Raw genomic sequence first — 27,752 nt, forward strand, 5'->3', positions numbered from 1 at the left:
AAATATAATTCAAACATTCATGGAACAATGAAGTAGGGTACTTTTAAAATTAACAAAGTGCCACTTTGATTATTATTAAATCATAATTTTTTATGTACGTGTGTGGGTCAGAGAGAGAAAGGGGAGGGGAAGGAGGTAGGAAGGAAGAGGAAGAGAGATCCAAGAAGAGTGGAGTGAAAGGAGAAGGGGAAAGGAAGAGGGAGGAAGAGAGAGAAAAACCTTTCTGTTCTTAATTATTGCAATAAAAAAGAGTGACTGCCAAAAAAAAAAGAGAATGAGTTGCTGAAGTAATAATATTGGTGACATTCAGAAGAGCAGTAAGTGTTTGTATTCAAGTAGTTTCTCTGGCAATTTTGCTGAAATAGTGTTGAATTTTGTGCTTTCTGGGACTGTCTGTTCTATCAGCAGACAGCCCATCCATTAAATGATCAGCATTTTACTTGACTTAAAAAGCTTTAAGGTATCCAAGTACCTGATTTATATGCTAACAAGGTAGAAACAAAAGAATACCCATCAAGGTGCAACTCTTAAGACCTGATGGCACTTGAGCATCAGGGCAGATATTACAGAAGGGAATATGGGAGGAAGGAAAAGTTCTGTGAGTATAGTCACTTGAAAGGACTTACACATGTATCTACCTATTGCTCCCTATTGTTCATCACACAAAAACGATGTGAAATTTGAGCCCTTTTCCCTAAATCAATGTTTTCTTAATTAATACTCATGGTCATCCTGAGGAGAAACCATAACAAATAAGATAATAGCAACTAAAAGAAAATCACACACACAGACCATTAAAAAAAAATCCTTGGTATCTCTGAACATCCACCTCACGTCTCTAAAAGGATAACACTGTCTGGATGAAAGCAGCATTTGCCTGTTTGCCTGACCTGTTTCATATTCATTAAAAAGCCTGATGCCAACCAGATGCTCCACAATGATGTCAAATTTAATTTATTTCCAATTTCTCAGACTCTTCTACAAATTCAAGCAGCACAGTCACAGCCATTAGCCCACTGAGTCAAGATACATCATTGAAGGAATGTAATTGATCAGGCAGATAGATTGTGGCACATGGTTAAGACTCCTAAGCAGCGAGATGGCTGAAAGCCAGGGATCAAATATGGATGATGAAATGGCCATTTCCATTAAGGGAACATCACATCACAGATATTAATTAGACGGCACTATAATAAAGTAAAGTGGATTTGAAAAAAATGTGCTGAGTAAAAAGTCACCCTGGCATGTCCTTAGCTAACAGTGCCAAGATCTCAGAAGGTAAGCATCTTAGCAGCTCTGCAAACTTACTACTTGTTTAATAAAACCACTGCTAAAATAGAAACCTAACATAACTCCCCAGAGACCCCTTACACTACATGTAATGGTGGTCAAGTTCAACTCATCTTCAAAATGTGGAAAAGTTTTTCATTATTTCTTAAAACATTAATAGGAGAAATCATATCTTTGACAAAATTATTACTGGAAGACAATCCCTGTCATTCTAAGATTTTTGTTACATACCTACACCAAATGAAATGACACAAAAAGTTAAGCTATGTCTGTGCATAAATAGTTAACATTTTACCAACAAAATCATTAATACACGAATATACATTTATGTTCCTTTATGAAATCTTCCTTCTAATGCCTCATTATAATGCTACGTTGTTGGAGCATATTTTAACGGTTTGAAGGCTCTGCTCGGTTCTACAAAGCTAGAAAGAATTCACAAGCCTAAGCATTCAAAGCCAAGCATAGCTACTTTTGGAGAGACTCTCACCAAAAGACTGGCTGCAAGGTGATGAACTTTTCAGCCACAGCAATTCATGAAAACCATCTAAGGGGTGAAGGGCTTATGTATGAGCGACGCAAACAAAATAATAGGTTCATGAGGTATAAATTCACCTTCAACAGTAATTAAAATCTAAAAAATTTTGGTCTACAGGTGAAATCCCAGGATAATGAAACGCTATAATAACGAAAATACCCACATAAACAAAAAGACTGACGTGCCCCAGACACTAATTTTAAAAAAATATTTGACGCAAAAAAGTTTCTACTCAGCTAAAGCTTTCAGGTTGGCAGTTCTTTACATTCCTTGTAACAGGACATGCTAGAAATTCAAAGTATTTAGTTATTCAATGAACAAACATCAACTTCTTGATTTTCTTACTTTCTCTTCCTTCATGCTTTCCTCCTTCTTACCTACATCATTTCAACTTATAGACAGGTAGATCCCCATATTATCCACATAAAATAGGCCATGAAGCCTAGGGGGTAGCTCAAATGTGGATAAGACAGGTTGAAGAAGCATGATTTAAGCATTGGTAAACTTCCATTCTCCTTATCTAGACTCTCTTTAATCCCAAAGAACTTTGGTAAAGCTATTTCAAGACATACTCTGCTAAGAGACAAGACTTTTACCAAAGTAGGAGTACCACTGGAGAAGAAGGAGGTCCAGTAAATACAATGCAAATTCTAAGAGTAGACCACCCTGACATTCTTTTCCAACCTTAGGCAAGTCACTTCATTTCCTTTTCTTCCCACAATATATGACAGTGCACAACAGGGTCCTACAAAAGATTTCATAGGAATGGAAGTAATAATTGAAAAATAATTTCACAGTGGTCACCAAAATGATATTGGGCACCTTAGGACAAAACCCTTTGGGCATCAGGTGTTTTTCAGATGACCAAAAAAAAGGGGAAAAAAAAGAGAACGGAATTTAGAGAAAGTCAAAATAATTCCCCTGAGCGCTAACTACAGATGCATCTGTGGCTTAACACGGTCTTGGGAGTGCTATCTGCAATATAAAATGTTCCAAAGCCAATCCTCTACTAGTGTAGGATTGGTTTTGCCTCAGTCTTTCAGCTTTCTTCTTTGGAAACAGCTCCATTCATGCTCAGACAAACTCTCCAGGGGATGGGGCTGTCTCTCATTGTGCTTGGTGGAAGTAACAATAAACTAATTTTTGTCCTAAGGCAATTGTTAAGCCTCCTAAATCTAATCTGGTAAAATGGGATGGATTCCAGAAGAAACTGGAAAACTGCTTTTATAGAAAATAGAAATATCAACTAATGGTGACTGATTATGGCTTTTACTTGACTGTTTTTTACAATGATCTTCAGTAAAAGGCTTAAAACAGCTAGGGTGGATAGTCAGAAGTCTCTTAGGAACTCTTAAGTAATAAACGACTTTTACTTGTCTTGTCAGATAGCAGTTACTCACTTTTTAATAGATAATTCACACACACCCCCTCCAAAATCCCATGATATATTGACCATCTCCTTTGAAAAGAGGTTTAAATGGATAATAAAATATTATTTAAAATCAAAGTATTAGATAATTTTTAACCTTTGACCTAAAACATAAACCTGGCTAAATGTTTTTGGCCCCATAATTACACAAATATAAATGTATTACTATACTTTTAAATACATGCTTTTTTCTTTAACCAAGAAAAGATAAATAAATACCTGAATTTGGGGATAAGAGAAGGAAAAAAAAAACATAACTGGCCTATTACCTGTGCCTCTTGAATCTGCCATATAAAACTGTTTGAATCTTTTCAAATATTGGAATTTTTACATATCTTTCAATATCACCTGGGATTAGGTACAAAATTAACTAGGTAATTAACACATTCACAGGCTGACAATCGAACCTCTAAATATGTTACTCATTTCTTACAAGAACATCAGGTAATTTATAACATCCTATTACTAATGCTCAAACCTCTAAATATAACTAAACTATGCTATAGTAATTCTTTAAATGAGAAAAGTTCAGAAAGGGGTTAACTCAAATGATTTATTCAAGGTTTGCAATAAAGATTGTAACAATTTTCAAAGCTCAAAAGTCTAAGGCTATGAATAAAGGATGAATAGCCTCATGCCAATGGCAGGAAGCAGTTACAAACCAGACTTTTATCTCTATTCTTTGTAGCAGGTCTTCATGAAAAGTGAAAAGCATCACATAAAGACTTTGCAGAGTCTGTCTAGCACTAACCTGTGATGATAAGACATTCATTGTGATCCAGCACCTCTGTGATGAGTCGTGAGACAATCAATTCAGGGTTGATTAAAAATCTGATTTCTTCCTGTACCAGCCCTGCACTGGTTACACCCCCTCCAACAAAGCGATTAGCAAAATCCACCTATTAGGAATAAGGCAGTTAATTTTGTATGCATATAAGGGCCTCAAAATTCACATTAATTAAATAAACTGCCTCTATGGACCAATTTCCTTCTCATCTCTCCTAAAAAAACAAAACTTCTGAACCATAAATTTGACCATGGAGGAAATATTGCAAAAAGCATCAAAGGAGGAAGCGTTTTTACAGAAGATTTAAGTAAGCATATTCTCTTTCATTTTGATTAGTTAACTTACCTGTTCAGTTCTCAGGATCCCAAACCATCATGGAGTTGAAAGCTAAGCTAAAAATTCCAATCTATAACACAGCCTCTATTATATGCCTCTATTTGAGCCCCAGGAACAATATATAGAGGGGGTACTTTAACTGGAAAGCTTTATTTCTGCAGGGGTTAAGTATAGGTATTTGTACTCTTATATCGACCTTTTTTTCTCCATTTTCCTGTACATGTTTTATATGACTTTCATAAATTATAGCTTTGTGTAATCAAACACAGCAATCAAATGCCTCCTTGTCTTACAGCACTTTTAACTCCATGATCAAATTTTCTTCATGTTTGTTCTGTAAGAAAATCTTATAAGAGGAATTTTTGCCTTTCTGAATATAACCTAAGAAACCAGAGTTTGAATGGATGTTACAAACCCTTAACTACCTCCTACCTCCAAAGAATGAAGAAACCATTTACTGTCAAAACAAAAACCAAATGCATTATTTTTAAGGCAGTTCATGGAACTTTTATGGGAATGATATTCAAAAAAACCTTGAACAAACCTGAGTTATGTCCTTCTTCAAATTAAATCAAAGATAATTCTAGTTGTTGGTAGTATTCATAGATAACAACAGCTGGCATTTATACAGTGCTTTAAGGTTTGCAAAGGACTTTACAAATATTATCTCATTTTATCCTTCCAACAACCCTAGGAGGAAGGTATTGTTATCATTATTGTCATCGTCATCATCATCTCCATTTCAACATGCCTTCAGATAGAAGGTATAATTTTTTTTGGTTTTTTTTTCTGTTCTATTAAGCAATATAAAATAAAATTAAAATTTTAAGTTTTTTTTTAAATAGTAGAATAAAACCTTGAATCTCTGTTTTCAGAGGAAAAAGGTTTGTGAAGGAACAAACCAACTTAGCGACTGAGGAATGGCAAAAACATTTTTCCTCTAATGTTTTAAGTCACTGCTGAAATGAAGTATCTAGCATTTATTGAACCTTCTCGTAAATATTAATTTGTACCAATCAAAAAGCGTTTATAGTTCACTTACAAGATGCCAGCTTTCTCTATATGACTAATATTGTCTGACTATGACTACCTGGTGAGGACTAAATTTTGCTTTTATTAGAATAGAGTTCAGGACTGTCAGAAACAGAAGTTTACAACCAAGCTGAGTATACTTTAGTACAAATTGACAAAAAAAAATTAAGATATACATTGTTCATTCCTTGAGTAAAACAACAGCATGTCTAATTCTGCACCACACTCAACACAATAGGTCTGATAACTGGTTTTTCTTAAAATAATTTTAAAGACACTTTCTACTCCTTATGAAAACTATATTAATGTGAGGTTCCTCTAATTCAGGAATACGTACAGCACAAGAAAGTATGAGTACTTACATACGGGTAGTGAGCTATTTTCCCACTCTAAAGAAACATGTTCAGTTTTTTAGCTTGTCAATTATACCTTAAGAAAATGAAAGGAGTGACAATATTGCTGAGAGGTTTTGTTGTTATTGTCATTCAGCTAAATGCAATTTATACAAAATACAAGAAGGTTTCTTCTACTGACGTATAAAACTCCCCTGGTCTCCTGGGGCATGGTGGGAGGGAGAACAATTAGCAGTGGTAGAAGAATTTAGGCCATTCTTTTAATCTACCTTCATTTCAGTTTAGGTTCTCACGTGAGCTCCAAACACTCATTCATCTTTAATAAATTCCAAGGAAAAGGGAAAAATCCCAACTCCAAATGTTAAATAATTCCTCTTTGAACTGTACTGCAATAAAAGGTCAGCATTCCTGGGGTGCTAATTTGCAACTGCGTCACTTATTTCAAGTGGAATGCCTACTAAAGGAACCTCATACCCCTGAATATAACCCAACTCTCTTCTTTCATCTTTTTTTACCACTCAAATCAGGATCTCCCCAGGCCATGCACCACATCTGCTCTGGCCTCACTTATCTGTTAAAATCTTGACCCTTTAATTAACCACTTAAACTTTATACCATCTTCAGCTATTGAATCCCTCACCCCACTGCCCTATGGTCATTCATTCCTTTCCAAACTCCAACTCTGGACTACCCCTTTATCCATCCACCTTCTCTACTTGCAGTATGGTAGTCACTTCTCTCATGGAGTGCTAAACACAGAGGGAGGAAGTTATTGTACTCTGCTGCCCAAGTCCACTACAAATTAATGTTAGCCAACTTCACCTTGGCCTTCACTGATGCCCATTAATCATTCTACTCTTCCCTGATGACTCTCTCATGCTCCTCACAGCATCTACTTCAAACTTCGCTCTTTGTGACACCTACATTACCCATCAGCCACCCTTTCAGCAGAAGACCTCATCTCAGCTTAACTGAAGAAAACTGAAGCTCCTCCTCCTCCTTCTTGAAGTCATACTTCTAAGCACCATAGAATCCTCTTCCTCGTCTTCTTTGTTTCAGTCTCAGATGATGAGGGATCTCTTCCCCCTGCCAATGCCAATTCCTCTCATTACGGCTTTGATCTCACCCCTCTTGCCTCCCTGGGAGTGTATCCCTTTAATCATGCTATCCTTAATTTTTATCCTCTCTATATCCATTGGCTCCTTCCTGTTGCCTTTAAACATGTCCAGATCTCCTCTATCCTTAAAATACCTTCCTTAGACCTTCAAAAGCTATTAGTCTGTACCTTTTCATCCTTTTAGACAATCAACTGTCTATACTTATTGGCTTCACTCTCACCTCTCATTCACTCCCCAACTTCATGAAATGTAGCTTCCATCCCCCCGACTTGACAGAAACTGCTCTAAAATCACCACTAATCTCTTTACTACTAAATTCAACAATCTGTTCTTTGTCCTCATCCTTCTTGACTTCTCTGCAGCATTTAACACTACTGACCATTCCCTCCTTCTCTAAATTCTCCTCCATGGTATTTCATGATTCTGTTCTGTTGTAGTTCTCTTTCTAGATGTCAGAACAATCCTTCTCAGTCTGCTTTACAAGCTCATCATCCATGCTCCACACCCTGTGTGTGATGGTTCTGCAGGGCTCTATTCTGGGTTTTCTTCTTTTTTCTCTCCAGATGATCTGGAAATCTTATCAGCTCCTGTGGATAGAAGTTACCACCTCTTTGCAGCAAACTACAAAATCTATCAATCTAGTCCTCCTCCCTCTTCTAAGTCCTACACCGCCAATTACCTACTGCATATTCTACCTGTTATGTCCCAAAAATATCTCAAACTCAAAAAGCAAACAAACGAAAAATATGAATTCACTATCTTCACCCTTAACCAAGTTTTCTCTTCCTAATTTCTCTGATTAGGGCACTACCATTCTCCCAATGACTCAAGGTTTGAAAATCCTAGGTTAACTGAGAGCAGCATTATGCAGAAGACAGACATAGAGAACACTAGACTTGAAGTCAGCAAGACCTGGGTTCAAATCCCACCTCAGATACTTATCGCCTGTGTCAAATCACTTAACTGCTCTGTGAGCCAGCTCTCTATGCCATAAAATGATCGAGCTGAACTTGATAGTCTTCAAGGGCCCTTCCAGTTCTACATCTATGATCGTGTGATCCTCAATTCTCTCCTCAGCTGCTCCCTCCCCTTGTTCAGCCCACCTGTTAGGTAGCTCTCACATCATTCCCCTTCTTCTTTACTCCTCTTACCCCATCTCAATCCCTTATCACTTTTCTCCTCAGGTTCCCTGAACCCAGCTTTTCCCTGCTCTAATCCAATCTCCATATGACTACCAAATGGATTTCCTAAAACACGAGTCTGACCCTGTTATTCTCCTACTAGAGAAGATTCAATGGCTTCCCACCGCCTTTTGAATTAAATATAAGCTCCTCTGCTTGACACTGAAAGTCCTTCATAATCTAGCTTCAGCTTATCTCTCCAAAGGGGATAACATATTAATCACCATCCCCCCAATCCATACTCCAGTCACACTGGCCTCTTTGCAGTTTCCCAACAGAAGGTTCTATCTTCTACCCCTATGCCTTTGCACATGCTGTGCCCCCATGCTTGAAACACTCTTCCTCAACTCCACTGTTTAGAATCCTTTGCTCCCATCAAGATGGCTTTCTTGACTTCCCCAGTTGTTGGTATCCTCCTTTCCCAATAACTTTGGATTCAATTTGTATATATCTTTTAGGTCTTATGTGGGAACAAGCTATAGCCTCTAATACCATAAGCTCCTAGAGGGGACAGATAGTGCACATTTGTTTCTGTATCCCCAGCACCTAGTACGGTGCCTTGCACATGGCAGTCACTTAATAAACACTTATTGGTTGATTATAGTCTAAGAAAAGGGTGGGAAAGGGTGATGTGCAGGGCAAGTAATAATGAGTATCAACTTAGAATCAATAATTAAACCTGGTCAAGAAAGGAGGATAAGCTATGTGGGCAAATAAACACTTAAAAAAGGAATTCCTAAGAGATTCAATTACATCCCAAATATTAGCTCAGGCATCTAGGCAGTACAGTGCATAGAGCACTGGGCCTGGAATCAGGAAGATATGAGTTCAAATTCAGACCAAATCACTTCCTAGCTTTGTGACAGTGTGTGACTGTTTGCTTCATTTTCTTCATCTGTAAAATGGGATAATAAAAGTACCTAACTCCCAGGGTTGATGTGACAATCAAATAAGGTAATAATTGTAAAGTGCTTAATACGATACCTGGCACATAGTAAGCACTATATAAATGTTTCCTATGATTATGATTGTTATAACTGCTAGTTGGGCAAAAGAAGAAGAAAAAGTGATTAAAAACTGAACATGATTTCCCTCCTAGCAGCATATTAATTTTAATTAATCCTAAAAGGCCATTCTAAAATAACCACAGTTTCATCATACCTTCTGAGCAAAAATACATAATAACTAGAAAAGGAACACAAAAGAATTAGGACCCTTAATAAAGCCATTAAGTAACACTCAAATATCAACCTGTACTAGTCGGTTAAATTAAGCCAATGTAAGACCACATCCACTTTCCCACCCCTCAAAAAGCATGTCACAAAATTTCAGCCCTCTTACTGTAAAACTGCACTATTTCACCAGTCCCTTTCATAACACTGAACACTTGTCAAGTACCTAAGAGAGTGGATTCTTGTTCTAGTAGGATTTGGACTAGATGGCCTCTGAAGGCCCTTCTAACTCTGAGATTCTGTGATAATGTTAATGTACGTTCTACTGGATGTGGGGAATAGAAGCCAAAACACATGGCTCATCTGCCAATTGTGAGACTGTAAAAAGGTTACTACAAATGAAAAGTTCACTGATGATGTCATAAAATGATAAAGTACATGGAGAGTTCTGATTTGCAATTTTCCTTTCCCAAAGAAAAGACAATAACATAGTGGAAAGGAATGGGAATAATGACTGTGAAATAAACTAAATCAATGTCTCTAAAAAAAAGAAAAATGACATCAATGAGAAAAATATGCACACTGCCTCAAAATAAACTACTGCTAGATAGGGGAGAGAGGTCCCCCTTATCAATCTGTTTTAGTTGACTGGCTCTCAGAACAAACCACAGCCGTTGGCAGCAGAGGAGCATCTCAATCTGGTCAACATCTAGGGCAGAACAACTATGGAGAAAAAAGAAAAAGAAGCCGCTTGCTGACAACTTGTCAAGATTATACCCTAGAAACTCCACCGCTGTCAGTCTACAATCAGCGTCTGTCTGCACTGAGAGGCAAAGGCTACCCAGATCTGGGTTTTCTGTCAAAGGTTTTTCTGAATAGGCACAGATGAGAAACACAGAGGGTGATCTGGCCAGTATCAACATTATAAAGGCTGTCAAAATGACTCATTTTGTTGTTTCTATTCAGTCATTATGTTTCACAAACTGAAAATCAACTCTGGCTATACAGAAAAGAGGGCAAAATTCCTTCTCTCTCTGAAGTCCACCAACAGAGAGGGACTTAGACCCATTTCTGTTATTATTCACCTACCTGTAGCATGCCTTGTCCATTTCCTTCTATGGTACCTTCATAAGTTACGTGTAACCGAGTTAATTTTTTTTCACACCTACAATTAAAAAGATTTTCCTTTAAGTCTGTGGAAGAATTTTTCACTAAATACAAAGGGCCTACTACCATGTTTTTGTCTTTTTTTAAACAAGCCAAACAGTATATGTGGGGAGACTCAATAAATCCCACATGATTTTCTCAGTGGCTCTCTTTTCATTAGTTTGTTAATTATATTTTTCTTTTTGGTGAAAATAAAGGCTACAGAAATTCTGATCTACTGTATTCTTTTATTCATAAGGTTGTTAAATTGACTTACTGCCTTTAAGTCATCCAGAAAACATAATCATTCTCCCCTTTCATAAAGAACAGTCACTGACATGTTTACCTAGGCTGAATTTAAATTAAAACCAAAGATGTTTGAATTCACCACATGTTAATATTATTTTTTTCTGTTTTCCATTTCTTTAGGAAACTATGAGTTATGATAAAGAGAAATAGACTACCTTAGCACAAGATATTAAAAAGCCAACATACTGTAATGATTAAGGGAGGCATGGTGTAATAAAAAGCACCAGAATCACAGATCTAGAGCTGTAAGGACTTTAGAGAGCATTTAGTCCACCCCACTCATTTTACAGAAGAGGAAACTGAGACTCAGTGAGGATAAATGACTTGCCCAAAGTCACCCAAATAGTGATCACCAGACATAGGACTTAAGCTCATTTCCCTTGGCTCCAGAGCCATACACCTCGTTGCCTCCCATGTTAGGAATCAGAAAGCCTGGACCAATACCTTTGCTATGTTACTTATTACACATATAATCTTTACCTCCAAGATTCTATTTTCTCATCTGTAAAATGAGACTAAACGAATTTATCTCTGATTTCCCTTTCAGTTCTAAATCCTATCATTTTATACATAAGAACCAATTCCTACCTATCATTCAAAGTTCAACTGAAATGCTAACACCTCCAAAAAGGTTTCCCTGATTCTCTCTTTCCCTGATCCAAATCAGTAATGACTCTTGCTCCCAACCTGGACCTCACTTTGGGGTATGCTGGTTAATATTTAACAATCAGCTCTCCCTAAATTTAAAAAAATGTGTACAAGACACATCTTTAAGTTTAATATGCATTAACATTTCTTCCATTACTTCCTTAGTCTAGACAATCAACAAAACAATAAAGCAGGTTGATTTGCAACCTTTGTCAATTTCTGAGGTGCAAATGTTCACACTGAAAATTTAACATCAACTCTTGTGAGCTGGTATGAGCTGGTTTGAACTGGTTCTGGCATATCCTAGATTACCTAACACTTTTTTCTGGTCTTATTTATATACTCACAACATACTACTTTATGCTACAACCATCTATATGCGTCATATTCCTAACTAGACTGTAAGCTCCATGATGTCAGGGTCTATTTTAACAAAGCCTCAAATCTCTCTCAGAATCAAATATAATGCCTTGCATAGCAGGCACAAATGAATGCCTGATGACTTGACTAGCTGAATGAAAAATAACTGATGACATTTTCAAAGTCAATAGATGTTTGCATGTTGTTTCCTCCATTGGATTGTAAGCTCCTTGAGGGCAGGGACTGTCTTTTGCCTTTCTTTGCATCCTCAGCACTTAATCTTCTGCTTGGCATATAGTATGTGCCTAATAAATGTTTATTAACTGACAGTCAGTAACTAAGCCCTTACAATACACAACAAACAAGACTAATAGATATCATGAGGTCATTAGAATATTAATTTCAGCTGTGTCACCAATTTTCAAAGGCTAGGGTTGATAATCCCCAAAACTGTGATGTTGACAAAAATAACACAGTGTAGTAGGAAGAGATGGAATTGGAGTTTGAGAATCTAGGTTCAAATTCTAGCTCTTATCAATTTTACCATTTGCTACCAATTCTCCTAAAATCTCAAGGCTTCAGTTTTCTCACCTGTAAAATAAGTGGGCTGGATCAGATAATCTCTAGGTTTCCCTATAGCTCCAAATCCATGATATTATGTTTGTTTGTGGGGCCCCAACTATCTATCAGCACCTCTCTCCTCACTTGATCCTGACCCACCCACCACCAACTTGATCATCTACTTATGTTCAAAAGGGAAAAAGTCTTACACTTAATAAGCAGCTACCTTCACCCCTCTCCTCTACTCCATTAACAATCAACACTTGCTCCATGACACTTGCAAGGGAATACCAATTTTGATTCAGCATACTGTGAAGTCTTTTAATCTCTCTGTGCCTTATTTATAAATTGGATAGAGTGCTGAATAGGCCAATTAACAAAAAAAGTTTTCAGATGTATAATCTTAAGCATAATCTTCAAATGTTTAAAGTTAAATCTTCTATTATGAAGTGAAGAGAGGTCTATTAGTCCAGAAGGAAATCTTACAAGATCTGCCCAATGGCAAACTGAGTAAATGTGCTCTCAGAGGAAAGTTTTGCTGCCACACTGATGCCAGCTATCTTGACCCATTTCTGGCATGCCTGTCTTTCTTCTCCTCCCCTGCTACAAGGTGATAAGGGAGGAGACAGTGGACCCTTCTCACTTCTTCACATTTCAGTATCACCTGGGTGACAGAATACCCAACTTACTTAATAGCAACAGAGGCTCCCCCATGTCCCTAATTAGTCTGTGCCAATTTGTTATTTCTTAATAAGTCTCTATTTTAATTTTATACTAAGACAGCAGAATTTAACTTAAAGTTAAGATATTGGCTATTTAACAAACATTCTATTTCAAAAATGTCATTTTTTTTAAGCCACTCTCAGCTGAGTACTGTTCTACAAATAAGTATAATTTAGATAAAAATTATATCTGTATCTATATATACATACACACGGACATAAATATGGATGATGTACAGCATTCACAGGTAAACTGTTCTATGCAATCTTTACAATGGGAATAGTTAAAAAATCATCACTATGAACTGATTTCTGAGAATTAATACACAAACCAAAATGTCAAATATTTATTAAGCATCTAGGACTTGCAAAGTCCTATACTATACTCTTTCACCTAGCTTTAAAAAAAAATGCTAGAAGCAGCTAGGTGACACAGTGGATACAGCACCTGCCCTGGAGTCAGGAGGACCTGAGTTCAAATGTGGCCTCAGACACTTGACATTTATTAGCTGTGTGACCCTAGGCAAGTCACTTAACCCTGACTGCCTAAACCAAAAAAAATCAAACAAACAAAAAAACCCAGCTTAGTCATATTTCAGTAAGTAGGCTGATTCTCATGTTTATAGAACTTTTCCAATCATTTCAACAATCATAATTCTGTACATCTGTGAAACACTTCACTACATCCATAGATTGTTATTTTTGTAGCTTAGCACAATGCCTGGCACATAATTGATACTTAATGTTTACAGAGAGGTTTACTGACTATTCTTCCCATCTTAGAGATGAAAAACCAGGCTCACATGATCCGAGGAGCACAAGCAGACCCGAAGAAACCTCAGGATCACTTAGTTTAACCCCTGCATTTTCTAAATGAAAAAACTGAGGTTCAGAGAAGGTTAATTGATATGTTCAATATCACAGTGACCTGGCATGGGATAGCACAAAGATTCAAACTCAGATCCTCAGAATCAAGCCTCAGTGCTCTCTCCACTGTACCACAACAACTCTCTAAGAAAATATTCCCACCATAACTTGCAATGAGTGCTGGGCTCCTTTCTGGGAATGACATTTTAGAAATGACACTGATTAAATAATAAGCATCAAAGGAAATGAAGGATCTCAAACAGCTGCATTAACTCAGGATGGTTAGTCTAGAGAAAGCAAGGGGCAGGATCACAAAGCAGTCCCCAAACCTTTGAAGGGCCATTACACAGATGAACAATTTATATGGAACCCAGTGAGAAAGTTAGTACGAGTACAATTACACCCATTTTGTAGATGAAGAAATGATAGCTTGGACAGGCTGACTGTCTCTTGCTCAGGGACACAAAGCCATTAAGCTGGACCTCTCCTAGTGTCTCCTAACTCTAAGTCCCACACTCTGTCCATTACACCAGTAGTGTCAGGTTCAAACAGAAATGGATCTGGGATACATATTGACTTAGGAAAACATAATTTAACATCTATGTTGCATTGTATTTTTATTAATTTTGTTAAACATTTTCCAGTTATGGGGGAGAGTTCTCTGGGGAGAGTGTCTGACCCCTCTGCACTACACTAGACTGCCTACCAATGGATTAGATTTATTTAGAGTTATTGCAGAGAATAAAATTAGGAAGAGGTTTAAGGTAAATAGAGATGGACTTCAGATAAATACAGCTATTAGAGTTCTAACAGAGAACTGCCGCACTGAGCCTTTCAGAACACTGTGTACAAAGAAATTTCTAACAATTATAGAGTTATCACAAAATGGCATAGCCTGTTTTATAAGGCGTGTATGTGCGTCTATAGTGTGTGTGTGTGTGTGTGTGTGTGTGTGTGTGTGTGTGTGTGTGTGTGTGTGATGAAATTGAAAGAATGAGCGGTAGCAAGGCATAGTGGACACACAGTTGGCCTAGAAGTCAGGAAGACCTGGCTTTAAGTCCTGATTCTGATTGTGTGATTCTGAACACATCACTCAACTTCAGTGTCCTAAGCAACTCTCTAAGATGATACACATTACAGAGAAAGCACTGACCTGAACAGTAGGAGTTTCCTCACCTAAGGCATTCTTATACCAACGAAAGTCACAGGTCAGTCCCTATTCCTACATATGAAATGAGCAGCTTTACTACGTGTGTACATAAACCCTATCAGTCAATCAATAAGCATTTATTAAGTGCATAATCAAACATTTATTAAGTGCCTACCATGTGCTAGGCACTGTGCTAAGTGCTTGGGATATAAAGAAAGGCAAGAACATTCCCTGACTTGAAGGAGTTCAAAAACTAATAAGGCAGCTTCTGTGTCTGTCTGTCTCTGTGTCTCCCCAAATACGTATGTATGTATGCATACACGTAATGTACATATATCTATGTATATATACACATATGTAGCTGTACAGCATAACTAGGTGGTGCAGCAGATAGGGTGCTGGGCCTGGAATTAGGGAAGAACTGAGTTCAAATCTGACTTCCGACATTTAGCAGCTGTGTGATAAATAGCAAGTCATTTGATCTGCCTCAATTTGCTCAATCATAAAACGTGGATAATAAAAGCGTTGTTGTAAGGATCCAATGAGATATTTGTAAAGAATTTAGAATAGTGTCTGGCACATCGTAGGTGTTTAATAAATGCCTGTTCCTTCCTACATATGTGCATGTGTATATATGCATACACATGTACAATAAGCTCTTTATCAACAGAAGTATTCAAGAAGAGACTAGAAGTCATTTGTCAGAAATGTAAGAGAGGATCTGTGCATTCAGCTGAAGACTCCACTAGCTGTTCTCTAAGGTCTTTTCAAACCCCAACTATCATTCTAAAATGCCTTACTTATTTTACCTAGCTTGCCTTTTCCTGTAAGGTTGTTCAATATTTCCTCCACTTTATTAATCACTTCAACTACTCAACCACGGCTGAGCTAGTGCCCTCTTTCAAACCCAACTCAGTGTTGCCACCTGCTGGCAAGGATTCCTAGTCCTTCAAGTGCCCCATCCTAATGCAGAGGACAGCTGCTAAGAGAAGCAATTCCCTTTCATCACACAATTCCAAGCAGTATAAATGAGGGCAATGCCAGTGACATGATGAAGAGCTAATTTTACAATGTAAACTTCAATTAATATAAATAGGTGATAGTGCACTATGTAAACCAAAAGCATTGGCATAGGCATAATGGTGATAGCCACAGGACTAGGTGGAATAAATAGTAAGCTTTCGGTCCAATAATAATTGTAAATTTAATGCCTATAGAAGTTTACACATTACAGACATTAAGATAGTAACACTAGAGATACTCTTTATCGTTAATGAAATAGTTTTAAAGTTTTGGTTTATTCACATCTCCATATCTGTGTGTATGTACCACTACATTTTACAATATTTATTTTAAATGATTCTACTCTCCAAATACAATTGCACCTTAGAACTCATGTAGCACAGCCCTTTCATTACCCTTAGCTCCATTCCATATAGGTAGCCTTAGAATTTTAAATAGAAATTCATTCCAGAGACAGAACTAAAACCAGCAGGTGGGAGAAGTTACAAGGTGCTACTTATTAGCTCAAAGGAAGAAAAACAGAATAATTAGAACTGTCCAACAATGGAATGTGCTGCCTAATGAGAAAATGAGCTCGGTGCTGTTTGAGGTGTTCAAGCATAGGTGTGATGATTATCTTTCAGGGAAGTTAAAAAAGGGAATACTCTCTCTTCCCCTCTATCCTCCCATCCCAAGAATGTAAGCTCCTGGAGGGGAGGGCTTTTTAACTGTGTCTTTATATTATGAGTATCTAAAGGGGCTTAATAAATCTTTTGTGAACTGAAATAAAAATAGTGGGTAAAAGGCTAAGTGATAACCTTCCAAATCTAATATTTATAACTGAATTAACACATTTATTCTGCTAGGCAATTCTGGACAATCAAACATGAGTCAGACAGGTCCCTATTTTTAAGGTTCTTACAGTCTAGATCAAGGCCAAATGACTTATATGCGTGATAGCACCAAGGCGCTATGGATGTTTAGAGAAAGGAGATAACACTTCTGATTAGAGAATTATGGAAAGCTTCATAGAGGAGAAGGCACCTTGAAGAAGAAAGAGGTAGGAATTTGAAGAGAAGGAAGGGAGAGTTTACATTTCAATTGGAATAATCACATGAGCAAAGATAGAGAAATATTAAATTATGAGGCATTTTCAGGAATAGTGAGCAATCTAGTTTAGCTGGATATGAAAAGGAATTTTGGGAGTAGTCTGGAAAGAAAGGTTAGGGCCAGATATAGGAAGATCTTGAATACAAGACTGAACAATTAAATTTAAGGAATTGGGAAGCCAAGATATTTTAGCAAGGAAATGACATAGTCAAAGTTCTGAGCTGAGAAAAATATGGGGGATACAGTAGTAGGCAGAAATAGTAATGGAAGCAATACTAATCAGGACATGATTGCAACAGTCCAGGAAAGAGGCAATGAGGTCTAAATTTGGACTGTGGCATTAGAAATTGTTAGGAGGTGAAACATATTACCACTGTCAGAAACTGAAACCCAAATGGATAAAGGGTTGGATGTGGGTGGGCATGAGGGGAAGTAAAGAGACCTTGTAGCTGTAAAATTCTATGATTCTTGATAATCATTTTTTTAGTCCATGTACTAAATGGTGATACTAATGATAAACATACGCAATATTCTTTACCTTTCCCATTCTGGAAAATCTTGAAGACTCTGTCTTGTAAATGTCACCAAGCCAGTAGGTTCTATAAAAACAACAGAAAAAAATGCACATATATAAATATACCACAAGTTTCAACCTTAAGGAGTTTGTTCTTCAGATCATAAGTAGACTTAACAATATTGTGGATCTGACCAGGGAAACCAATAATAGCAGAAATAGCATATGCTCTTCCCTTTAAAATACTGTCATTCTGAAACCCTTGCTTTCTAAAATTCCCTTCCATAGTATAAATTATCTACAAAAATACTATACAAAATAAATAATCTATAAATAAAGTCAAGTAAAAAGAAGTCCTAATGATGGGATTTGGTTACTAACACTATTCAGATTTTTAATTAAATTTTATACTAAGTTACAGTTTTTAAAGGATGCTTTTGGGTCAAGGCAGATAAATCAAAGGTTAAAACATATGCAGCCCTAATAGCTGAATAGGAATGCTGATGCATATCAAGAGATTTATGAGAAAAAAGAAAAAGGATCTATCCTAAAGAATCCAATAACTTTACAAGGAAGGAAAAAAAGAAATGTTACTAATCCAGTAAATGCTATTTTACAAGAGATGTCCCTTTTGGTCTGAAAAATCAAGTGATAACCACAAATATATTATCTAGACTAAATTTAATTAAGTTGATCCAAAGAGCAGAATGAATAAGCCCAATCATTTCTAGTTATCTTCTGTTTAATTTAAAACAACAACAAAAAAAGCTTTTATACAAAGAGACACGCCAGAAGCTACTAACTATAATGGAGGTTATGGTTATATGCCCCAATAAAGGCTTGCTAATTATTTCATTCCTAATAAGCTTTCTCATTTAAAAAATTCTCAATCACAAGCAACACTATCTCAGTAATCACCCATTGCAATTGCACTGGAAAATTCATTTTATGAACAGAGTTAAAAAATATTTCTTTAAAAACAAAAACTGTCATTCCTTTTTTAGATGAATGGATAAGCTTTAAATATTTATATCTACAAGGATGAAAGTAGGTAATCAAACTGTTCAATCCCTGGATAAACAGCCTTTTTAGATACTAATACTGTTTTATCATCCATCTTCCTTGTCATTTAATGGACAGATAAGAAATAATAAGTTGTAACTTCCTGTATTTACTAAGACAAAGAGAAATTCATGGCTGTATATAAACTGGCAGAGAGACAAGTCCAAAGAAAGTCAGGAAGAATGGACCTTTGGACAAAGTCACTCATGAAAGTACCAAGAGAGACCACATGGTAAATGTGAACATTTTAGTCCAAGACAATTTAACTGTAAAGTATAGAGAGGACATTTATTCTGATCAGTTTGAAGGACTCATGGTATATTGTGACTCTATTTAGGATTTTCTAGGCAAAGATATTGGAATGGTTTGCCATTTCCTTCTCCAGCTCATTTTACAGATGAGGAAACAGAAGCAAACAGGGTTAAGTGACTTGCTCAGTCACATAGCTAATAAGAATCTGAGACCAATCTGAATACAGGAAGATGAATCTTCCTGACTCTAGGGCCAGTCCTCTATCCACTGCACCACTTAGCTGCCCTTTAAATACAGTAAAATACTATAAAAATGTAGGAAATTATCCTTATGTGTACAGCTATCCAAATTACCTATTGACAGATAATTCTAGTTAAGAGAAATAAAAGTTTTTAACGTAAAGCACTGCTTTAAAAAAAAAAAGTATAGTGTTGTCTAACTGGTGGATGAGGATACAAAATTTTGATTCAATTGTTCTCAATACTGCTCTATACACCATACATCTTTCTGTACGTGGAATTCTGAATAGTGGAAACAAACTAGTTGGTAGGGTTCACTTTGAAAAGATTTTATATTCTATGGTCCTAGAAAAAGAAATTTTAGTGTCTTCCCCAAATTACCTGAAATATTAAAAACTTAACAGTTCCTTCTGAAAAGACCATAATTTGCTCCATTTCCCTAAATTTAGAACCGTTTAGTTATAAAAATAGGGTTTATTTTACTCAAATTTAGAAAAGCAGAAAAATACCCCTTTTTCTCAAAGAGATGAAGGACACAGGGATGGATCTTCGATTTCAATGATATAGAGGTCCCAGGTGAAGAACCTCCCCTCTCTATAAAGGCAGTCAGCACCTTCACTGCGATTTACAGTCTCAGCTTCCTAGAGCACTTAACTAGTTAAGGGATTTGTCTGGGGTCACACAATCAGTGTATGGTCAGAGATTGGATTTTTTTAAAAATTCAATATGATTTTATTTTCAGGTGTGAATTCTCTCCTTTTACCCGCCTCCTCCCCAGTTGAGAAAATAAGAAAACCAAATCCATTACAAATATATCAAGCAAAACAAATGTCTACATTAGGTATGCCCAAAACCAAAAATGAAATACAAGCCTCAATCTGCACTCGGTCTATCACCTCCATTTGGAGGTGGGTAGTGTGTTTTATCATGAGTCCTCTGGAAATGTGGTTGTTCACTGTGGTGATTAGAATTCCTGAGTCTTTCATAGTTGACTGTCCTTACAATGTTGTTTGTTATTATATAAATTGTTCTCCTGGTTTTGCTTACTTCCCTCTAGGATTTTTGCAGCTAAGGAGGAGATTTAACAAAGATACCCTTTCCATACCTATTAGCCTTCTCTTGCTCCATGGACTGCCTCATTGCCAAGTCTAGAAAACCCACTACAAAAGTAAGAGCCAAAAGCCAAGTGAACATTTCAATCTATGACAATGAGTTCTCAAGACCTATCTAAGCAGTTTCCAGTAGCAGTCCCTGAAGTATCTCCCTTCAAGTGAAATACCCAAAGAGCAAGACAAAGGCCAAGGTCTTTGAGTAGAAGAACCCCAAGAATAACCTCCTAATATTCTCCAAATAACTTCTTTCTTCTTCAGATTTGGGTTACGGGAGGGAGAATTTTTGAGAAATGCAGTGAGTTCCTATCTATGAGGATCTAGGTCTGGGGTGCAGGCAGTTATTGGAAATTTGAAAGCAGAAAAGCTGTTTCCTTTATCTTGCAGCATTAGGACTTAAATTACATCTATGACAATAAAAGTACCATTATAAACCACACTATGGTCTTAGGTAAGTCAGAGATGGGGGAAAGTATGGCCTACCTTCAGACAACAAGGTCTATATGCAAATAAAGACACTCAAAGGTAAAAACCAAACTACTAATTCAATTCTTGTTGGCATTTTGGACTTTGGTTTTTTCTTTTTATATTAAAGCATCCTCACAAGTCACTCTCCATAGGAATTCACTAGCCCCTTTCACTGAAAACGCTGTGAAAGAACAAAATGGATTTACTTTTCTCAGTGACTTTTCTAAAGTAGCAGAAGAGGGTTTTAAGCTTCTCAGGCTTCCTTGTAGATCTTCCTTCAAACAATCTGAAAGAGACAACAAAAAGAACCCTAGATTAAAGACACATGACTGCTGGAGGCAATACTAAATGTGTCACCTCAATTACCGATGAGAAGAAAACTCTCACATAGACTTCTTTACCCTCCTATAACACAAAACTGGAAAACTAGTTTATTCTAAGTAGCAACTGGAAAAGCTGGACATCAACTATAACCTGAATATATGGAACAACAATCAGGTCCCAAAGAAGTCTTTCCCAATTGTGTATCTCGAAGGCAACATGCTTTAAAGAAAACTTCCTAGTGAGCCTTCCCAAAGTCAATTAAGGGCACTAAGTATCATCAAGAATGACAATTTTCTCCAACGAGTGACCTGTAAAGGGCAAGCTGTGTTTACATTTCTTAATACCAAGAGTCCTTCAAACTGATCAGAACAAATGTCCTCTCTACACTTTACAATTAAATTGTCTTGGACTAAAATGTTCACATCTGGATTTTTTTTATGTGCCAAGCAACAGTGTCTTGAACTATACTGCTTTTGGTAATTAAGCAAATGTATTTTTTACATGGTAACCAAAACATATCGTGGCATCTAGCTTCCAGCAACCTGGACTTGTACTACTTAATTTGGTTTCCTTCAAAATGACATGGCATTGTTATTGCTAATATATAATGCAATTTGTCCAGAGGAAATAGCAGCGGGAGCTTTGGAAGCAATATGCCCTGAGTATATAGTTCACTAAGTGATGCCTAATACAAGAACAGCCTTTTGTGCTTAAGATCATGTTTTTGAAAAACATTTTTAAAACATACTAAGGGTCACTGGGAATAAAACTGATGTAATGAAATCCATTTGCTTCCAAGTTGTGCATCCTGAATTTAAAATCAGAAATGCTCCAGGTAAAGTCTACTTTTTAGGACTGAAATAAAGTATTCTTTCATAGTTAGAAAAGCAGGCTTATATAATTTCAAAAGACATGAGATAATTCCATAAGGAAATCCTGTTTAGACAATGAAATGAATTAGGAAAAGGGGGAGGAACGAGGTGGAAGGGAAGAGAGTAATGAAGTCTCCTCACATAACCGTTGAGGTCATGTTTGAGAAAATAGCTAATGTGAATATCTAACTAAACAGTAGTCGAGAAAAGATACAAAATTAGTGAATAAAGCCTGATTTTTAAAAATTAACAGATTAAGCCATCTTGAATTTTTTTTATTTAAATAATTTAACTTTTTCAAAAGGTATTTCTGTGGCAATTTTACCAACCCCAAACCATTAATTCTTCTAAAATTCTCTACTTTTATCTACTCTAAGGCTCTAGGCTGATTGCTAAAGAAGAAGTTACTTCACTACATGGGTTTGGATTTGACTTCTCAATCTCTAACATCAGAATAGGTAACAAATATGAGTTTTTAATAAATCACATTAATATTTAAAAAGTAAACTAGCAACATAGTAGTTTAATTGAACATCAAAATGAATAACAATGTACTGACTGGTCCCTAAAGTCTTTTTCCATTTTTCCTATACAGCAGGATAAATCAGGTCAGATTTAAAAGTCAGCTACCCAATTTTCCCCACCAAAGGAACTGTGGCATATAATTAGAGAGGGGAAAGCAGCTGCTGCATTAAGCAGCATAAACCACTACTCTCTCAAAACTTTTAAAATTCTCTTAAAAATAATAAATTTATAATTATCAAAATTTTTAAAACCCATCTATTCTTCACATGGGGCTTGGTATTTTTTATGTCTACACAGACAAATTAATAATTTCAAGAGGCTCTGAAACAATAAATGTATCACTATGGTGATAAAGACTCTACTGGCAGTTACTGCCATCCTTTACAAATTATGACCACTATTTACTTTGCAGGTCTACTCCTGACTGATGTAAATTAGAGAGCTTTTCAATTTATTCTGCTTATTGCTTTTCATAAGCCTAATTTCAAGCCTAGACATAATTTAATCTTCATTCTTTTCTCTTCCTGATTGGCCAATAACATTCCCTCTACCCCCCAATCCCAGGGGGAATTGTAGGATCATAATTTTAGAGGTGGAAGGAACCTCAGATGCCATCAATTCCAACTCCTTCATTTAAAAGATGAGGAAACTGAGGCAGGAAGGGGTTGCATAGCTAGTAATTATCTGAAGAATAATTTGAACTCAGTTCTTCTTAACTCTAAGTCCAGTACTGACTGAAAAATTCAGTTTATTTTTAGTGTGACATCTCAAACTTGCTGTGGGTTTTTAAAAAAATATATCCTGCTTATCTATTTAAATTTGCTTAATAAGCCTAATCATAAAACAAGATAAAAACAAGAGTTCACTTCTCTTACAACAATGCAATTTTGTTTGTTATTATTTTGCAGTAGTTTCCTATTTATAACCTCCAAGTTTGGGTTTTTTCTTTGCCCTAGGCATGTGTACTACTTTAAGTAATATTTCCTGAAGTAGACAGGCTCAGCACAGAGGCGAATATCCATCAACACTGATGGTCCCTTTGCACCCCTAGGTCAATCTGGAAGATGTGACTAACAGTTGAGGGTCAATAATAATTCCACCAGGAATTACTAAGCACCTACTACCACCAAGCATTGTGTTCAGCCCTGGGGATACAAATACAATGAAATAATCTCTAAAGGAGTTTAGTTAAGCATGTGAATAGGAGAGGTTAAACAACATCACTTTCCTAACAGAAGCTTATTCTAAGCAAACTGTCGGATCTAAAAGGAACAGGTGGAACAAGGGTCAAGTCTCTATTAATTGGCACTATCCTTCTGACTCAGGGACACACTCATACTGAACAAAGCCATTCCCTCAGAGGAATACATAAAGTTAATGAAATATGATTCTTGGCCCCAAATAATGCATTAAAAGTTAAGGATTCATTCCATTAAAATGTATTGTAAATCAAGTATAAGCACAACCACCCCCCATTTAAGTGGAAGTAATTGATAAAATTCAACTTTAAATTTTCAGCCAGGAAGTCACTCTTTCTCTTATAAGATGTTCTGTCAAATGGCCTGGCCAGACTGCAATCTAAAACAGAGGCTGAGAGATGTAAAAGCCACCCAGGGCAGACCACTGCGGCAACCCACAATTTATCTTTGCCCTTCTGGGTTCCAAGCAATCTCAGCAGCATCAATGCTAATCAAATTGGAAGCCTTTCTATGGATGTTTAAGCATTCTGGGACACTGAAAAGCAGGCAGAGGAGAAGGTCAGGGGTATTTAACATAACTAAGCAGGACTGTAAGAGCACTATAATAAATAAAAGGAGGACTTATTCAATTTATTGACGTCAGTCCCTAACCACATACTCTTACTGCTTTATTTGATTCAGACAATTCATATTCCAGGTTACTCATATGTCACATAGATAACGGGAGGAAAAATCTTTTACATGCCACAAAAATGTAACTATAAGTGGTAACCACACCAAAAAATGGATGCTAAATAATATGTTATATACAACAGGTATTGAGAATGGGGTACTTCAATAGTATGTGACTACAAATATTCAAAGGTCACCAATCTGTTCTCACACTAAGTGATCCAAAATAAAATAGGAGAAAAAACTGATATTGAATCTGTCATAATATTAAATTTGCAATTTCAGCTTTCATTAGTTAATTGAAAATGGGAAAGATTTGCTGTTTTCAGAAGATCACAGATTTAGGGCTAGAAGGAAACAAGAGGCCATTGAGTCCAACCCCCTCATTTTACCACTGACCAAACTGAGGACCAGAGATTAAATGACTTGCCTAGTATCACAGTCAGTAAATGTCTGAGGCATGATTTCAATACAGATATTTCTCACTCCAAATACAGTACTCTATGCACAATACACTGTCTCTGTTTTTCCTAGACTATCTCGGCACATTTTTGCTCTTGAGTAATCAGGTTTACCCAGAGTATAAGAAAAAAACAGAAAACAGAGATACTATTCTGTTTGTAGGAATATCTGTTTCTTTCTAAAGTAGTATTTCTTGGAAATATGTAGTTTGAAAATAAGCCTATAGTATTATTCAGAACAGACTACATTTAAGATAATTTACTTCTTAAAAAGATAATTTCCTAAGATAGATCAAAGCAAGGGTCATACTCTTTTAAAACCCTATCTACACTTCAGTAAGTAAACTAGTTTTCATTTTAGTAAGTTTTAGCCAGTTTAGCTCAGCTGCCTGAAACTCTCCGTATTTTTTTAAACTCCAGTATTCATCTGACCTTTTATTATCTAATTATGCTCAAAATGAAATAAACCATACATCAAAGCCTCTCCACTTTTCTAAATCTTTAGCATGAAAATCTGAGGAAAACTGAGACCACCACCACTATGATTTCAGTAAACATCAGAGAGGAAGAATGCCTTCTTAATAGTTATAAACTGGTCATACAACCAAAAGGAAGGTAGTGTTATCTTGGTTCCTTCCCCTAAAATATGCCATAAATGTCCTCAGTTAACATGCTATGCTGATTAGCAGATTGTTTATGCACAAATCAGGCACTAGGCATGTCCCAGAAAAAACAAACGTTCTTTTAAAGAAGGTACTTTGGGGGCAAGTAGGTGGTGAAGTGGATAGAGCACTGGCCTTGGAGTCAGGAGGACCTGAGTTCAAATGCAGCCTCAGACACATAACACTTACTAGCTGTGTGACTCTGGGCAAGTCACAGAAAGAAGGAAAGAAAGAAAGAAGGTACTTTCATCCTTCTAATTCATATTCCCATCATTAAGAAAATGTTACAATTCTTCCCCCTGAACCTTCCCACTGAGCTTTCATTCATATTCACCAAGCTTATGTCTTAGGACAAATTTCAAAAGCACAATTAGAGTGTTCAATTAAAAAAAAAAATAAGAGTACATTACAAAATGTAGATCCCACCTGTCTCAAAAATCTAAAGTACTTTGAAATGGCATTAAAGAAGTGGTATCATTACTATAAGCACTGGTACACTGCAGCAGAGTTTTCTACACAAGGGGCTGCCAAAGGCTGCAGTTCATTGTGAAGAAAAGGCCCTTCTCCTTTCTCTGCAGCACTGATGTCAGGCAGAAAATTGCACTCATTGATGGGACCTCCATTCACCACAGGTCACTGCATGCTTTTTGGTTATCATACATGCTTAATGCAAAATTGACAGAAAACAAAAGATAAGGGAAAAGAAAGCACAATAATTGTGAAATCTGAGGACTTGGAACAAACTTGAAAAAAATGATACTACAGGAAAATATGAATCTAATTCTCATAACTTCAAATGTGAATGGATTAATGATCAAACAAAACCAAAAAAGTGACACACTGGACAAGAAAAAATCCTATAATCTGCTGCTTATAAGAAACACATTTAAAAAACAAAGACAAACACAAAATAAAAGGGGATGAAAAAAATTTACTATGCATCAAGTGAATCCCCAAAAAGCAGGAGTTGCAATCATGTTATCTGGCAAAGCAAAAGCAAACATTCAAAAAATAAAAAGGGATAAAAGAAGGAAATTATATTATGCTGAAAGGAAGCAAAGACAACAAACTGATATTAGCAATAAACCTATATATACCAAATGCCTTAGCATACAAATTCATAAAGGTAACACTGGAGCTATAAGAAGACTCAGACAGTAACATGATAGTGATAGGAGCTTCAATATCCCTCTTTCAAAATAAATAAAAGGGGAAATATGGAAATGAACAAATTGCTGGGGAAAGTAGAGTTAAGATTTATATCACTGTCTAACTGGTACAAAAAAAATGTGTGTATGTATGTGTATACACACACGTATTTATCTAACTATCAGCACCTCATGGAACTTTTATAAAAACTATCCATGTACTAGGGCACATAACTATTGCATATATATATATATATATATATATATATATATATATATATATAAAGGCAGAAACAGTGACATTCTTATAGATCATAATACAATAAAAGGAGTAATCAGTTCAGCGAGCACAAAAAATATAAAATAAAAATAATACAAAGCCAAGTGGAGATTTAACAATGAAATCTTAAAATAATGAATGGGTCAAAGAATAAATCATAGAAATAATAACAATTTAAAAGAAAATTATAATGATGAAACAAGATGTCAAAATTTCTGGGATGCAGCTAAAGCAGTCCTCAGGGGCAAAATCATATCCTTACATACATCAACAAGACTGAAAAAGGGAGAACTAATGAACTGAATATATATTTTTAAAAGTCAGAAGGCCAACAAACAAACCTAAGATAAGCACAAAAGAGGAAATATTACAAATTAGGGGGGAAATAGATAAACTGAAAACAAAAAAACACCACAGAAATTATAAAACCAAAAGCTGGTCCTCTGAAATGACCATTACAACTGATAAACTCTCAGGGCAGCTAGGTGGTGCAGTTGATAGAGAGCCAGCCTTAGAGTCAGGAAGATTGTTCTTCATGAATTATCTAGTCTCAGATTAGCTGTGTGGTCCTAGAGGTCACTTAACCCTGTTTTCCTCAGTTCCCCATTTGAGAAAGAAATGACAAACTACGCCAATATCTCTGCCAAGAAAACTCCAAGTTGTTTTTCTGTCTGTGTTCTCTTTCACAGAATGACTTACATGGAAATGTGTTTTACATGACTATACATGTATAATTTATGTCAAATTGCTTACCTTTTCAATGAGGAGGGAAAAGGAGGGAGGGAAGAGAATTTGGAACTCAAAATTTGATTTTTTTTATTTTAATTTTTTTTTAGGCAATTGGGGCTAAGTGA

The 27,752-nt window shown here is 36.2% G+C and overlaps 1 protein-coding gene across 1 annotated transcript in view; it reads right to left on the reverse strand.

Moving 5' to 3' along the window:
* Positions 1 to 27,752, reverse strand: part of PARG (poly(ADP-ribose) glycohydrolase) — a 117,101-nt gene that overhangs the window by 31,614 nt on the left and 57,735 nt on the right. Inside the window, 4 exon segments of the mRNA XM_020996785.2 lie at positions 4,009 to 4,156; positions 10,326 to 10,401; positions 17,650 to 17,710; positions 20,962 to 21,041. Of these exon segments, the coding sequence (XP_020852444.1) occupies positions 4,009 to 4,156; positions 10,326 to 10,401; positions 17,650 to 17,710; positions 20,962 to 21,041 (365 nt within the window).

The sequence above is a fragment of the Phascolarctos cinereus genome, unplaced genomic scaffold (assembly GCF_003287225.1).
Source record: "Phascolarctos cinereus isolate Bilbo 61053 unplaced genomic scaffold, phaCin_HiC Scaffold_3;HRSCAF=262, whole genome shotgun sequence".
Lineage (NCBI taxonomy): Eukaryota > Metazoa > Chordata > Mammalia > Diprotodontia > Phascolarctidae > Phascolarctos > Phascolarctos cinereus.